A 13,762-nucleotide genomic window follows, 5' to 3' on the forward strand; every position below is an offset into this window, starting at 1 on the left:
GTGTTCTGGTCATTTATGCAACTACAGAACAAACAGCGTTAGGTTTCGGCTCAGTACAGGACGCACCATTTAATGGCCTAATAATGATTCCGTATTTTAAAGGACAGGTGGCACCCCCTACTTCCATTCATCATTTTGGTAAGTGAAGTTCTTAGCCCAACAAGACAGACACGTTTAATTTAAATAAAATGTTACACTTTAAAGCAGGGATACCAAGGTTACGGCCCGTGGGCCAGCCTCAGCCCGATTGTACATCATATCCGGCCCATGGTTGATTTGAAACAGCATTTATTTTATTTTGTTTTATTTTTTTAATCTAATTTTTAATTTTTTTTGTGTCCACCAGCACTCAAAATGTAAAATAAAACCATCCAGTCATTTGTTTGTGGTCTGTGTAAGTCTTGTAACACAGAGACAATTGCTCCGTTTCGATTTTTCTACATTTGTGACATCACATGTGAAATCGTGAATCAGTGATGTCAGATCAGATGGACAATTTCCTGCCCAATCACATTTTAGAACAGCTCAAACACGAACCACGAATCTGGCAACACTGTGTTTGTGACACAATGCGACACAGCGGTTGGACAAAAGTTAAATCAGCGGACTATCACCTTTAATTGATTATTCCTATAATCTCTACATGAAATGATGACATTAAAGCAACGTAGCAACTCTGGTCAGTTGCCGCTTTTGCTGTTGAAGCTGCTGTTGCTGAACGGCGCAAACACTTCATCAAACAGTGTTTTTCTGACTCACAATCACAATATCCACTTAAATATCCATGTGTTTTACTATAATGTGCAGTTTTTTGGCTGAAAACAACAACAAGAGTGTGTGAATAGCAAAAGAAAGTTGCTAGTGATCAGCTTTTGTGTGGAGTCATATGAGGAGTTCGTGTCTATAGACACGCCCACTCAAACAGCCCGGTTTTAGAATTGGTCAGAAAGTCACTTTTCAGAGGCTAAAACTCCAGAAAACAGTCGATTTTGGGAAAATAAACCTAAAATACTATGTTGTTGGAGTTCTTAGAACAAATGGACATGGGTGAAAAATAGCATAATATGGGACCTAATTTTGGTGGAATCCATCAGTTGGTCTGTTGGTCTGAGCTAAACTGGTGAAAGTTAAAAGGTGTCTGGCTTTGACTAGTAAAATGTAGCTGAAGAAGGCTTGTCTCTACATTTATCATGATTCTGTGTGATATGGGTGGGAGGGAATAAAAGGGGTGGGGTTGACTGATTTAGGCTGTACAGTAGGCTAGTGCCATAGGCATGGGTGTGTGGAAATGTGGGGTGGAGTTTACTGGTGATGACTGGCAAAGTTAATGTGTTATTGAACCAATGTCATGTTTTATCATGTGAGGCTATTGTTGTGCCAATGCAATTTCTTTTTAATGTGTTGGCCTCCATGAATCATTTCAAGCTGCATATCCATGTGTTGAGTAAGTGTTTGGTATTTCAGGCCCAAAGTGTTATTCCGCGCCCTGAGGTCTCACTTGAAAAAAATCTGACCAATTTCACCCTGGTCTACAGTGTCAAAAGTAAAGAGAGTCCAGCTGCAGACCTCCACGCTCAGCTCCTGCTCCCTGAGCTCTGGAAGTGACATCAGGAAATGAAGAAAAAAATACAAAATAAAACCGATGGCATAGCCACATTGGCTAGGCACTTCTGGGAGGTTTCTCAGCGTTTTAATACCTTTGTTAACCGGATTCCTCAGCAGTAATACATTGAAAAAACAAAGTGTACCTCAGCAATAACATATAAACTGATCAGCATTTCTGTGAATGATTTTGATCGTTTGGATTTCCTCTAGAGACGCAATCGTTTTATTTGTGCTGCAGTCCTATCACAACCTCTTTGTTTTAACTTTAAAACGGGGATATATATAGAATACATTCAATATTTAAATATTCACAGCATTGTGAATTTAAGTACAACACAACACATGAATGTAAGTCCATTTTATGATAACTGTGTCTCAGTTATGTATAGTATCTTTATATCTATATTGTTTTTTTGTGAATAAAGTGATTCTTACAGTCCAGAGCTAATTGTTTTATGACGTTTTACGTTAGACAATTTGACTTAATGTTTTGCGTATTCTCTTATTTTAAAAAAAAAGGTTTAAGGTTTTACTAGGATGGTGGCTCATGTGCTCATAATTTATGCACATCTGCATTAACATTACACTAGAAATAATTAACCATTTGCAGAATCACATGGTTTGATAATCACTGTATATTGTCTCTAAAAGCACAGCTTATAGCTCAGATCTAGTGAAAGTAGACCTCAAGGAATATAGTTATTTCTATATATATCATAAATCTAATATTAACGACATCAGTAAAATATACAAAAATTTTAATTTTGTTACATTTGTGAATAGGCATACTGTTATTAACCTATTAAGTATACAATGCCAGATACAAATACATTTAAACCACTAAAACTTACCTTGGTGAGCACTAACAGTAAATGTTAATGTAATAGATAGATAGATAGATAGATAGATAGATAGATAGATAGATAGATAGATAGATAGATAGATAGATAGATAGATAAAGGAGATATACTGTATTTACATATTTAGTACAGTGCCCTAGACTGTTTTATTGTACAGTCGTACAGCAGTGGGGATCAATGACCTAAGGTCACTACAGCCACAGTGTAGGACTGAGTAATAGTTAGTCTGTACACGGCAAGTGTCGAGGATTAATAATTTATCGATCTATTCACGTAAAAAACCTACCATGTTCTCAGAAATGCAGCGGATCCTACGATAGAAGAAGAGTAGCTTCTTCTTCTTCTTTTGTTGTTAAAGGGCCTATGTTATGCAAAATCAACTTTTCTGTGCTTGATAAAGGTCTATTAGGGCTTCATACACATGTCCAAAGTGTTTTTTTCATTGATACCCTCAATCGTTCGTTAGAGGGTGATTTGCTCCTTTCTTACTGCAGGGCGAGCCGAAACACCTCGCAACAATTTGATGACGCGTTCCCACTTTGATGACGAATTTCACTGAGCTGGAGAAGCCGCGCCTCCAGGAAGCTCTCTGCCGTGATTGACATGTAAACAGACACGCCCACGAAAGTGAGCATGTCAGCGTGTATGTATTTTCTACACTCTGTCTCTTGTTTATAAAGCAGCATGAGCTCGGCTATGGAGTGGGTGGGAGGAGGGCGGGCAGTCCTCTGGCCCTATGTCACCGTGCGGGGAGGAGAAAGTCAGTGTCCTGTCTATAGACACACCCACTCATGAATATGCATAAGTAGGACACAAATCAGCCTGTTTGTGTAGAGTTGCATTGTTAAGAATTGACTCAGTTGGTTGAAGACCACCTTCTCAATGATCTTGGCCATGAATGGAAGGTTCTGATTGGTCTATAGTTAGCCAGTATAGAGGCATCCAGTGTTCTCTTTTTTAACAGAGGTTTCACAGCAGCTACTTTCAGGGATTTTGGTACGGTGCCTGATTGGAATGAGCAGTTAATTATCTGACACAAATTAGTGACAATTGACTTTACAACAGTTTTAAAGAAGTTTGAGGGTATTGTGTCAAGGCAACACGTTGATGGATTCAGCTGCTGAGCAGTTTCCTCTATTGTTTTTGGGTTCACTGTAATAAACTCTAACATTGTAGTTGACTCCTCCCTCAGTGGTTGAAGCTGTTCAAGCTTTTTGTGATTTTGCTGGTTTGTTCTGATGTTTGACCTTATTGATTGTATTTTTTCATTGAAATATACAGTAAATTCATTGCATTTTCCAGCTGACAGTAATTCAGGGGCTATCTGATCTGGGGGGGTTGTGAGCTTTTCAATTACAGAAAACAATGTGCAAGAGTTTTTTAACATTTTTAACAATAATTTCAGAAAAGTATTGCTGCCTCGCTTTGAACAAGCCATCATTGAATTTACACAGACTTATTTTGTACAGTTCTAGATGAATTTGGAGTTTTGTTGATCTCCATTTACGCTCAGCTCTTCTACAGTCAGATTTCAAATTCTGTATTTTCTCAGTCCTCCTCCAAGGTGTTTTCTGTGTGTTTGGTTTTCTCTTAGTTTTGATTGGAGCCACCACATCTATGACATTACAGACTTTTGTTTTAAACTCATCCAAATAATTATCAACTGTCTCAGCACTCAAGGTTGGTGTCATCACTATGGCTTCCGTAAACTGTGCACATGTGTTGTAAACGTACTGGTTCAGAGCACTATAGTAATGCATAAAAAAGTATACGACTCAAAACAAAGGTATGGTTATACTAAGGCATAAAAACAGGCAAAAAATTTTTCACACACGTCATTGTGGAGGTAAGGCTATGGTAAGGCATAAAATTTGGTGTAAAAATTAAAAATTCCTTAAAACAGAAGTAAGGCTATAGTACGGCATAAAATTTTGCGAAAAGGTTTCAAACGCCTCATAACAAAGGTAGGGCTATAGTAAGGCATAGAATTGGGAAAAAAAAATCAAATGTCTCAAAATGGTAAGGCTACCACTACTATGTTTCTGCTTACAGGGGATACTATAGGGGTGTCATGGCACTAACCACATCCCCACCACATTGTTTCCTCTTATTTCCTTGGGGCTAAATAATAAACTCTGTCAGGAGAACTTACCTGTTGGTTAGAGCGCCGTCAGGTGCTTATCCTCAGAGGTAGTGGAGCATCATCCAATAAATGAACAGATATCCTTTCACGCAGCTTTCATCACAGTTTCTAACCATATTTGTACACTTTCAACACCTAACTACTCAGCCATGGCTCGTTTCTGCTGCCAACAACAGCTCTGTCCATTAGATTCGATCTGATGCTGAGTGGGTGCAGGTGGTTGGTGAGAAAAGTGATATTTAATCCTCTCCTAACATACAACCTTTATTAATGAGGGAGAGGTTACACATGGCTGCTTCACACCCAGAAACAACAGAAAACCTCTTATGCCTCTACCGTCCACAATGCACCATTTATTTAAAGCGACAGGCCAAAACAAACGTGTGTCATATCCTGACCAAAAATGGAAGCTTTTCATAGCTTATGCACCAAGGTATAAAATTGTTCAAAAAATTGTGTTTTTTTTAACAAAAAGGTGCAGATGTTTTTTTATTGGTAATACATTAAAACATTTCTGCTATACATTTTTACTGTCAGGGATGTCAGGAAATGGTTAAAGAATTTGTCTTTTTTTCACTGCTTTTCTTTCTCATTGAAATGCACGTTATTTCTCTCTGACAGAGTTGTTGTCACTGGAAGATGTGGAGCTGATTGCTGAACTTTCTCAGTGTCCGCCTGCAACACACCCCGATATTTGTCAGCACCCTTTTTTCAATAAGTACCGCTCAATATCAGGACTCTGCAACAATAGGTGGGTGAAGGTTTCAGTTCCAAAGCCATTTCTACTCCATAGAACCAGTTTGAGCCATTATATACTGTCAGTATGAGATTGATTTTTATCCAACTACTGTTTTGGTATTACATGTTTTTCAAGGGGTAAGGATACACTGATCCAACTTTTCTGGGTTTTGTGTATCGACCAATATAGATACCGTTCTGAGAAAAGTGTTAAGATAATGACCTGCATACCTTAGTGTAACTGGTAATGGTTTTCAGTAAAAGACAATTACTTAAGTTAATATTTACATAAACTATGAAGTGTTTAAATGTTTTCCTACATTAAAAACAATGCTTCAGAACTTAAAGAAACTACTATTCAATTATAAACATCTTTGTCCTGTAGTTTCATCTTTGCAGAGCAGCCAACAAAGTTAACTTCTTTGTTTCGTTGGTGTTTTTTGTTTGTTTGTATTCCTTACATTTTTTGTGGTGCTTTTTTAAATGCTTAATTGAGTTATCGTGGTTGTGTTTAGACTTGCAGAGTCTCTGCTGTTAGCCGCAGCCATGCTATCGCCACTCTTGCCAGTTTAGTGCACATGCATAACATCACGCGATAGCACCGATAAAAAAAAAAAAAAAAAGGCATTAAGCTGTTTGCCTTGGTCGGCACTATGGATCGGCCCTTTCCTAAAGATACCTGATCCAGCTTTGAAGGACTGGATCTGGTAGATACCAATGCCAGGATTGGTGTCCTTAGTATTTGGTCACTAAATATGTCATCAGGACAGTTAGAATTGTTATGACTGTTATTTAACAGTGAGTTTTGGTGGTTGGACTTGTGATTTACTAGTTATTTATTTTTAAGGTTATCTAAGCCAGACACAATGACTGATATGCTCCAATATTTTATTTTTTTGCAGCTACAGTCACAGGGAAAGTTTTTTGGACTTATTTTTTTGATTGTGCAGAGGTTTACGTGGTTATTTCTCTGTGTCAGGAGAAATCCTCACTGGGGAGCAGCTAACATCGCACTGGTCCGATGGCTTCCAGCTGATTACGATGAGGGAGAACAAGAACCCAGGGGTTGGAACCAAAGAAGGCTTCATAATGGATTCCAGCTTCCTTCGGTATTCTAACACTGGTCTGATTGAAGTTGTGTTGGAACTAGATGAGCTCGCCTGGTGACTCTGAGTTACTGCAACATTACATTTTCTCACCACATATCTCTCTAGCTCTGCTCACTGTTATATGAAGGCTGATGGTGCTTTCAATGGTTCCCTCACAGTTCTTCAGCTGGCTTCAAAGCACAACTCATTCATTCATGTCAAAGACAGTCTCATTCCAGCTCTGCAACCATAAACCGTGTAACAATGTTGGCAAAACCATCTACTGAGGCTCTAAATGTATTCATGGTATCAGTTATGCCTGTTTCATTTGGCTTTAACATCTCAACCACGAAACAAAAATTTACAACAAAGAAGCTGTTTGGCATGAGCAGAGATTTGACCCACATTCTCCGGTTGAATCGTTTTATCTATTCTGTTGTCTTCCTCCAAACCTGAACCCATTTCAAGCTCGTGACCATAATAGAGGTTTGGAATGTAGCTCAACCACGAATCACCCTCTGGCTTAGCTCTCATATCTCTTAACCACCACCCTGATCAACCGGGCCATCTCCTTTCCATCCTACCCTCACAAATAAATAAGATCTCAAGGTCTTTAAACGCCACCCCTTAAGGTTGGACCTCCTTCTTTGACCTAAAGTAGGCAATCCAACCTTTTCTAACAAACTCAAGGCCTCTGATGTGGAGATGCATGTGGGATGAAACCGCTTAGACGTGTTTATCTTTTGTGTGACTCATATTTTCCATCAGAAAAGACATTTCTTTAATAAGTAAAAGTCTATTTGACATTGGAGCTAGTAAGTCATGGTATTGCCATTTTTCTCTTGACAATAGATTGTAGATAGAAAAGCAATCAGAGACAGAAAGTTTGGATTTGGTGTATATTTCTGATTTTAAGGCTTTTTGTGTGTTGTCATTTTGTGTACTATGTTGACTTTTAGTGCATTTTTCTGTCGTGTGTATAGTTGGAGTAAGTTTGTTCATTTTTCTGTTTTTTTCTGTTTTTTTGTATTTTCAATCATTTTTGTTGTTTTTAGTGTATTTTTCTGTCATTTTGTGTATTCTTATTGTTAAATAGTGTTGAAGGGCCGTTTTATCTGTTGTTGGAAAAATAAATAATAAAATCAGAATATTTACAGCCATAACTAAGATAAACGTATAATAATTATTATTATTATTATTATTATTATTATTATTATTATTATTATTATTATTATTATTATTATGATAATAATTATAATAATAATAATAACAATACATTATTATTATTATTATTATTATTATTATTATTATTGTTATTATAAAATAATGATACAAATTTAGAATTAATAATAATAACTAAAAAAGCACACAGAGCGCAGACCTCCGCCAAGCATCCGGTCACAGCAACATAGTAAACTCAGGATTACCATGACTACCTGTCAACATTGAGCTGCGTTACCATGACTACCTGTTGACTCTCAGAGAACCTATGACATCATCAACAAGAAGTTCCACAGTGTGGATGGAAAAATAAATGGGCTATATATAATTTATTTTTATGTTTTTTGGTAGCCAGAACATCACCAAATGTATTCACCTGTTCCTTGTCTCATTTATCAATTTTTCTGACAATTTCATCCAAATCCATTCATAACTTTTCAAGTTCTTGCTAACACACTGTAGATAAACGAAGGGTAAAACATAACCTTCCGCTCTGCGCTTCGCACTTGGCGGAGGTAATGAAGTGAAGAGTAAATGGTTGTTTTCTGTGACAAATGGCTACTAATTGTCATCTACAGTAAGATATCCTGTGTTTTTTACAGCCTCGGAAAGTCAGCAGGGAAATCTTAAGGAGCTCCTCCAAACAAAAAGATGACGTCTATTCTCAAATGTTTGTGGAGTGGGGCCAGTACATTGACCACGACATTACGTTTACCCCTCAAAGCACCAGCAGCCACACGCTGGAGAAGGACGCGGAATGTTTTAGAACCTGTGAAGGTGGACACACCTGCTTTCCCATTAAGGTACGCCAAAAAACTCCAAAACGTCTACTTTTCTGTCATGTGCTCTCCAGATAAGAAAATATTTGGATACATTTGCTTTCATTCTAAGAATGAGCAGGGGTTCTCAACCTTCGGGTCATGACCCAATTTGGGGTTGCGAGACACTGAGGGGGTCGCCAGATGCCTTCAAGAAACTAGGAGTATCTTTTGAACGATTTGAGCCTATTTTTGCGGGTTTTTTTACTCTTTTTTTCTGCAACTACACCAAACTTACCGTACCTTACCATATTTTCACTTTTTGTTGCCATATTTTTGCATAATTTTAATGCATTTTACTCCCCCTTTCTGACACTTCTCCATCACATTTCACTGCCTTTTCTGCACATTTTGCTTTTGACCTCTTTTTACCATATTTCATGCTTATTTTTGCCAATTTAACCACATTCATGATTTGTCACCCATTATTTGCCAGTTTAAACTAACAGTTCCTTCTTTTTAATTGTAAAGTGTCCGTCAAAAGTATGTACTCATATAGTGGGAGGAGCATAAGTAGAGTTGTCAATTATGGTCAAATGAGAATATGTTTGAAGGTTGGATGTACAAAGAGATGTACATACTCTACTTTGTAGTGTTATAAAGGGGTTTATTTGCGGGTGCAAAATAAAATATTGTGTGTGATTAAATCTATCTAATTCTCTCATTTTTATATTTTTTTCGTTTGGTGTATTTTTTCGAGTCATTATGTGTATTTTTGTATCTTTCTGTTGTCTTTTTGTGCTTTTTTTGTATAATTATTGTTTTTTTTGTTGCCATTGTAGGGTGATGCTGGAGTCATTTTGTGTATTTTTTGTATAAATATTTATTTTATGTATTTTAAGTCATTTTCATATTTTTGTTGTTTGGTGTATTTTTTTGTATTGTGTGTTTTTTGGAGTCATTTTGTGTGTTTTTGGAGCCTTTTTGTATAAATATCTCCCCGACGCGGTGCCAATTCGACCTGAAACTTTGTCGACGGCTTCCAAATACCCCAAGTTTGTGCATCTGTTATTTTGGAGTAATTTGGTCATTTCAAAATGTTGATTTTAATTTTATTTCACTTCTGGACAGCAGCTTTTGACCTCAGAATGTGAGGGGGCGTTAAAAAATACACTAAAATGACAACAGAAATGCACAAAACTACACCAAAAAAACTAAACTAAATCAAACTAAAATACACAAAATGGCTCCAGAATTACACTACAATGGCAACTAAAAACAATAATTATACAAAAAATGCACAAAAATACAACAGAAAGATACACAAATACACATAAAGACTCCAAAAAACATACGATTCAGAAAAATACACCAAACAGAATTAAATTGCACACGCTATTTACACCTGCAAATATACCTCTTTATAATACTACAGAGTATGTTATTATTATGCCTGTAATTGACAACTCTACTTAAGAGCCCACTATGTGAATATATACTTCCGACGGGCACTGTACTAGACTTCAAAAACATACATGAAAATGGCTCAAAATACACAAAACTAAATATTTATACAAAAAAATACACAAAACTAAATATTTATACAAAAAATACACAAAACTAAATATTTATACAAAAAATACACAAAATGACTCCTGAATCACACTACTATAACAACAAAAACAATAATAATACAAAAATACACATGACTCCAAAAAACATACATTACAAAAAAAAATAAAAAATAAAAAAAACAGCAAACATTTATACACAAAAAGACATCAGAAAGATACACAAATACACATGACTCCAAAAAACAACACAACAAAAAATATAAAAGTGATGATGAAGTCATGCACATGTCCCATAGAATTAAACCAGGAAATTTGCACCCGCAAATATACCCCTTATGCTCCCACATGAATGCATACTTCCGACGGGCACTGTACTAGTCTATATTATAATTCAAAGATGGTCTGTGTGTGTGTGTGTGGAGCAAATATCTTCCTAACGTGGTGCGAGTTCGACCTGAAACTTTGTCAACGGGTTCCAAATACCCCAAGTGTGTGTATCTGTTATTTTGGAGTAATTTGGTCATTTCAAAATGTTTATTTTAATTTTATTTCACTTCTGAACGGCAGCTTTTGACCTCAGGGTGTGAGGGGGCGCTAGTGCACCATCTATATCTATTTCACTGCACAGCTCCTCACCCGAACAAGAGTCACGTGTGCAGCCAGAGCCAATCCCTGAGCACACAGCCAAGCAGACACAGACTGCAAACACACGAGTGAGAGAGAAGAAGATAGTTTAGACCGGAGCAAAACGGTCAAAACGTTCATTTTATCATTACGGCTCTCTGTAAGAGCGCGCTACTTCCGGTTCCGGGTTCATCCGATTATATCACAAACATTCTGATTCTTCAGACAGAGGAATGTAACGTTTTTGCGAGCGGATGAGTCCACAATGATTATTGTTTGTTCTGCGCAACGGTGAGTGTTTCTTTATATATTATTATATGTGCTAAGAATGCCCATGGACGTAGACACACACACAGTGTTTCTAATAAATGAGTAAAATAAAACAAAAAACTAAACAATATTTATACAAAAAGTAAAAGTACACAAACTGACAACAGAAATGCATAAAAATATACAAAAAGGCTCCAAAAACACACAAAATTACTTCAAAAAACATACATTACAGAAAAATACACCAAACAACAACAAACATATGAAAATGACTCAAATTACACCAAACCAAATATTTATACAAAAATACACAAAATAACAAAAGAAATGCACAAAACTACACTAAAAAAGATACAAAAATACACAAAACTAAATATTTATACAAAAATACACAAAATAACAAAAGAAATGCACAAAACTACACTAAAAAAGATACAAAAATACACAAAACTAAATATGTATACAAAAATACAAAAAATAACAAAAGAAATGCACAAAACTACACTAAAAAAGATACAAAAATACACAAAACTAAATATTTATACAAAAATACACAAAATAACAAAAGAAATGCACAAAACTACACTAAAAAAGATACAAAAATACACAAAACTAAATATTTATACAAAAATACAAAAAATAACAAAAGAAATGCACAAAACTACACTAAAAAAGATACAAAAATACACAAAACTAAATATTTATACAAAAATACACAAAATAACAAAAGAAATGCACAAAACTACACTAAAAAAGATACAAAAATACACAAAACTAAATATGTATACAAAAATACAAAAAATAACAAAAGAAATGCACAAAACTACACTAAAAAAGATACAAAAATACACAAAACTAAATATTTATACAAAAATACACAAAATAACAAAAGAAATGCACAAAACTACACTAAAAAAGATACAAAAATACACAAACTAAATATGTATACAAAAATACAAAAAATAACAAAAGAAATGCACAAAACTACACTAAAAAAGATACAAAAATACACAAAACTAAATATTTATACAAAAATACACAAAATAACAAAAGAAATGCACAAAACTACACTAAAAAAGATACAAAAATACACAAAACTAAATCTTTATACAAAAATACACAAAATAACAAAAGAAATGCACAAAACTACACCAAAAAAGATACAAAAATACACAAAATGACTCCAGAATCACACTACAATGGCAACAAAAAACAACAATTAAACAAAAAATGCACAAGAAGACAACAGAAAGATACAAAAACATACATTACAGAAAAATACATCAAATGAAAAAAAAATGTAAAAGCGTATAAAAAACAACAAACATTTATCATGCACATGTCCCATAAAATCAAACCAGGGAAATCGCACACGCTATTTTACTTTGCACCCACAAATAAACCCCTTCATAACACTACAGGGTACAGAGTATGTACACCTCTTTGTACATCCAACCTTCAAACACCAGCCATAATTGATAACTGTACTTATGCTCCCACATGAATGCATACTTCACACTGCTGATGCGGATCACACAGAGCCGTTTAGAGAAAGATGCGACTTTGGTGTTGCAAAACGTTTATTTTTCGAGGTACTTCAGTGTCTCTCATAGCAAGACGCACGCGTGTGTGTGAAGATAACGCACGGAGGAGATGGATGTACACACACACACACACATTATTTATAATAAAAAATATACTAAATGAGTAAAATAAAACAAATAACTAAACAATATTTATACAAAAAGTACACAAAATGACAACCGAAATGCATAAAAATATACAAAAAGGCTCCAAAAACACAAAAAAATGACTCCAAAAAACAAACCAAACAACAACAAAAATATGAAAATGACTCAAAATACACAAAATGACAATGCACAAAACATAAAAAAAAATACAAAAATACACATAATGACTCCAAAAACATACATGACAGAAAAATACATCAAACAAAAAAATATAAAAATTAGTTTAAAAAACAACAAACACATTTATCATGTTCATGTCCCATAGAATTAAACCAGGGAAATCACACACACCATTTTATTGTACACCCACAAATAAACCCCTTTATAACACTACAGAGTACAGAGTATGTACACCTCTTTGTACATCCAACCTTCAAACACATACTCATTTGGCCATAATTGACCCTGTACTTATGCGCCCACATTAGGGATGTAACGATTAATCGTAAGGCAGTTAAAAATCGATTCATAGGTATAACGATTCACATCGATGCTGTGAAAATTGAATCGCAGTACTTTTTTTACCCAGAAGTGTTGGCGGCTAATACTTTCTTTCTGGCCATCTTCTACTCTTAAACATATTCATAAATGATTCCTTACCCCTTTAGCACCGAAAGAATATCTGTAATATTACGTGAATATCTGTATAAGTCCTGTTTTTCTATTAGCTCTGTCTGCTAGCATAGCATCTCTTCTTCACTGCAAAATATCTGCATGCCAACCGACCACTGGGTTACCAGCGCCCACTGCAGGTTCAAACAAATATCTGATGTAAGTACAGTAAAATTACTGTTTTTTTTTTTTTGTTTTTTTAAAGTCCAATTGTTAAGGCACAAAATACATTTTCAGTTGCACTTTTAAAAAGAAAAAGAACTATTATGTAGTTTTGTATTGTTTACTATAGAACCAGAATTTAAATAATAAGCTTCTTCTTCATATGTATTATTTCTTTATTTATTTCATTCAAGATTTATTTTTAGTTAAATTGCATTGTTTTGAATAGCTTATCAAGGGATTCTTTTGAAATATAAATATTTTTCAGCCATTTATATATAGTCCCATTTTGTAAAATAAGTCGTGAGAGAATCGTATCGTGAACCCAGTATCGTGAATCGAATCGTATCGGGAGT

The 13,762-nt window shown here is 35.1% G+C and overlaps 1 protein-coding gene across 1 annotated transcript in view; it reads left to right on the plus strand.

The window, feature by feature from the left end:
• tpo (thyroid peroxidase) overlaps nt 1-13,762 on the plus strand; it is a 33,273-nt gene that overhangs the window by 6,222 nt on the left and 13,289 nt on the right. Inside the window, exons 4-6 of the mRNA XM_028438169.1 lie at nt 5,230-5,359; nt 6,326-6,455; nt 8,258-8,458. Of these exons, the coding sequence (XP_028293970.1) occupies nt 5,230-5,359; nt 6,326-6,455; nt 8,258-8,458 (461 nt within the window). The remainder of the gene's footprint in view (nt 1-5,229; nt 5,360-6,325; nt 6,456-8,257; nt 8,459-13,762) is intronic.

This window comes from Gouania willdenowi, chromosome 22 (genome assembly GCF_900634775.1).
Source record: "Gouania willdenowi chromosome 22, fGouWil2.1, whole genome shotgun sequence".
Taxonomy (NCBI): Eukaryota; Metazoa; Chordata; class Actinopteri; order Blenniiformes; family Gobiesocidae; genus Gouania; species Gouania willdenowi.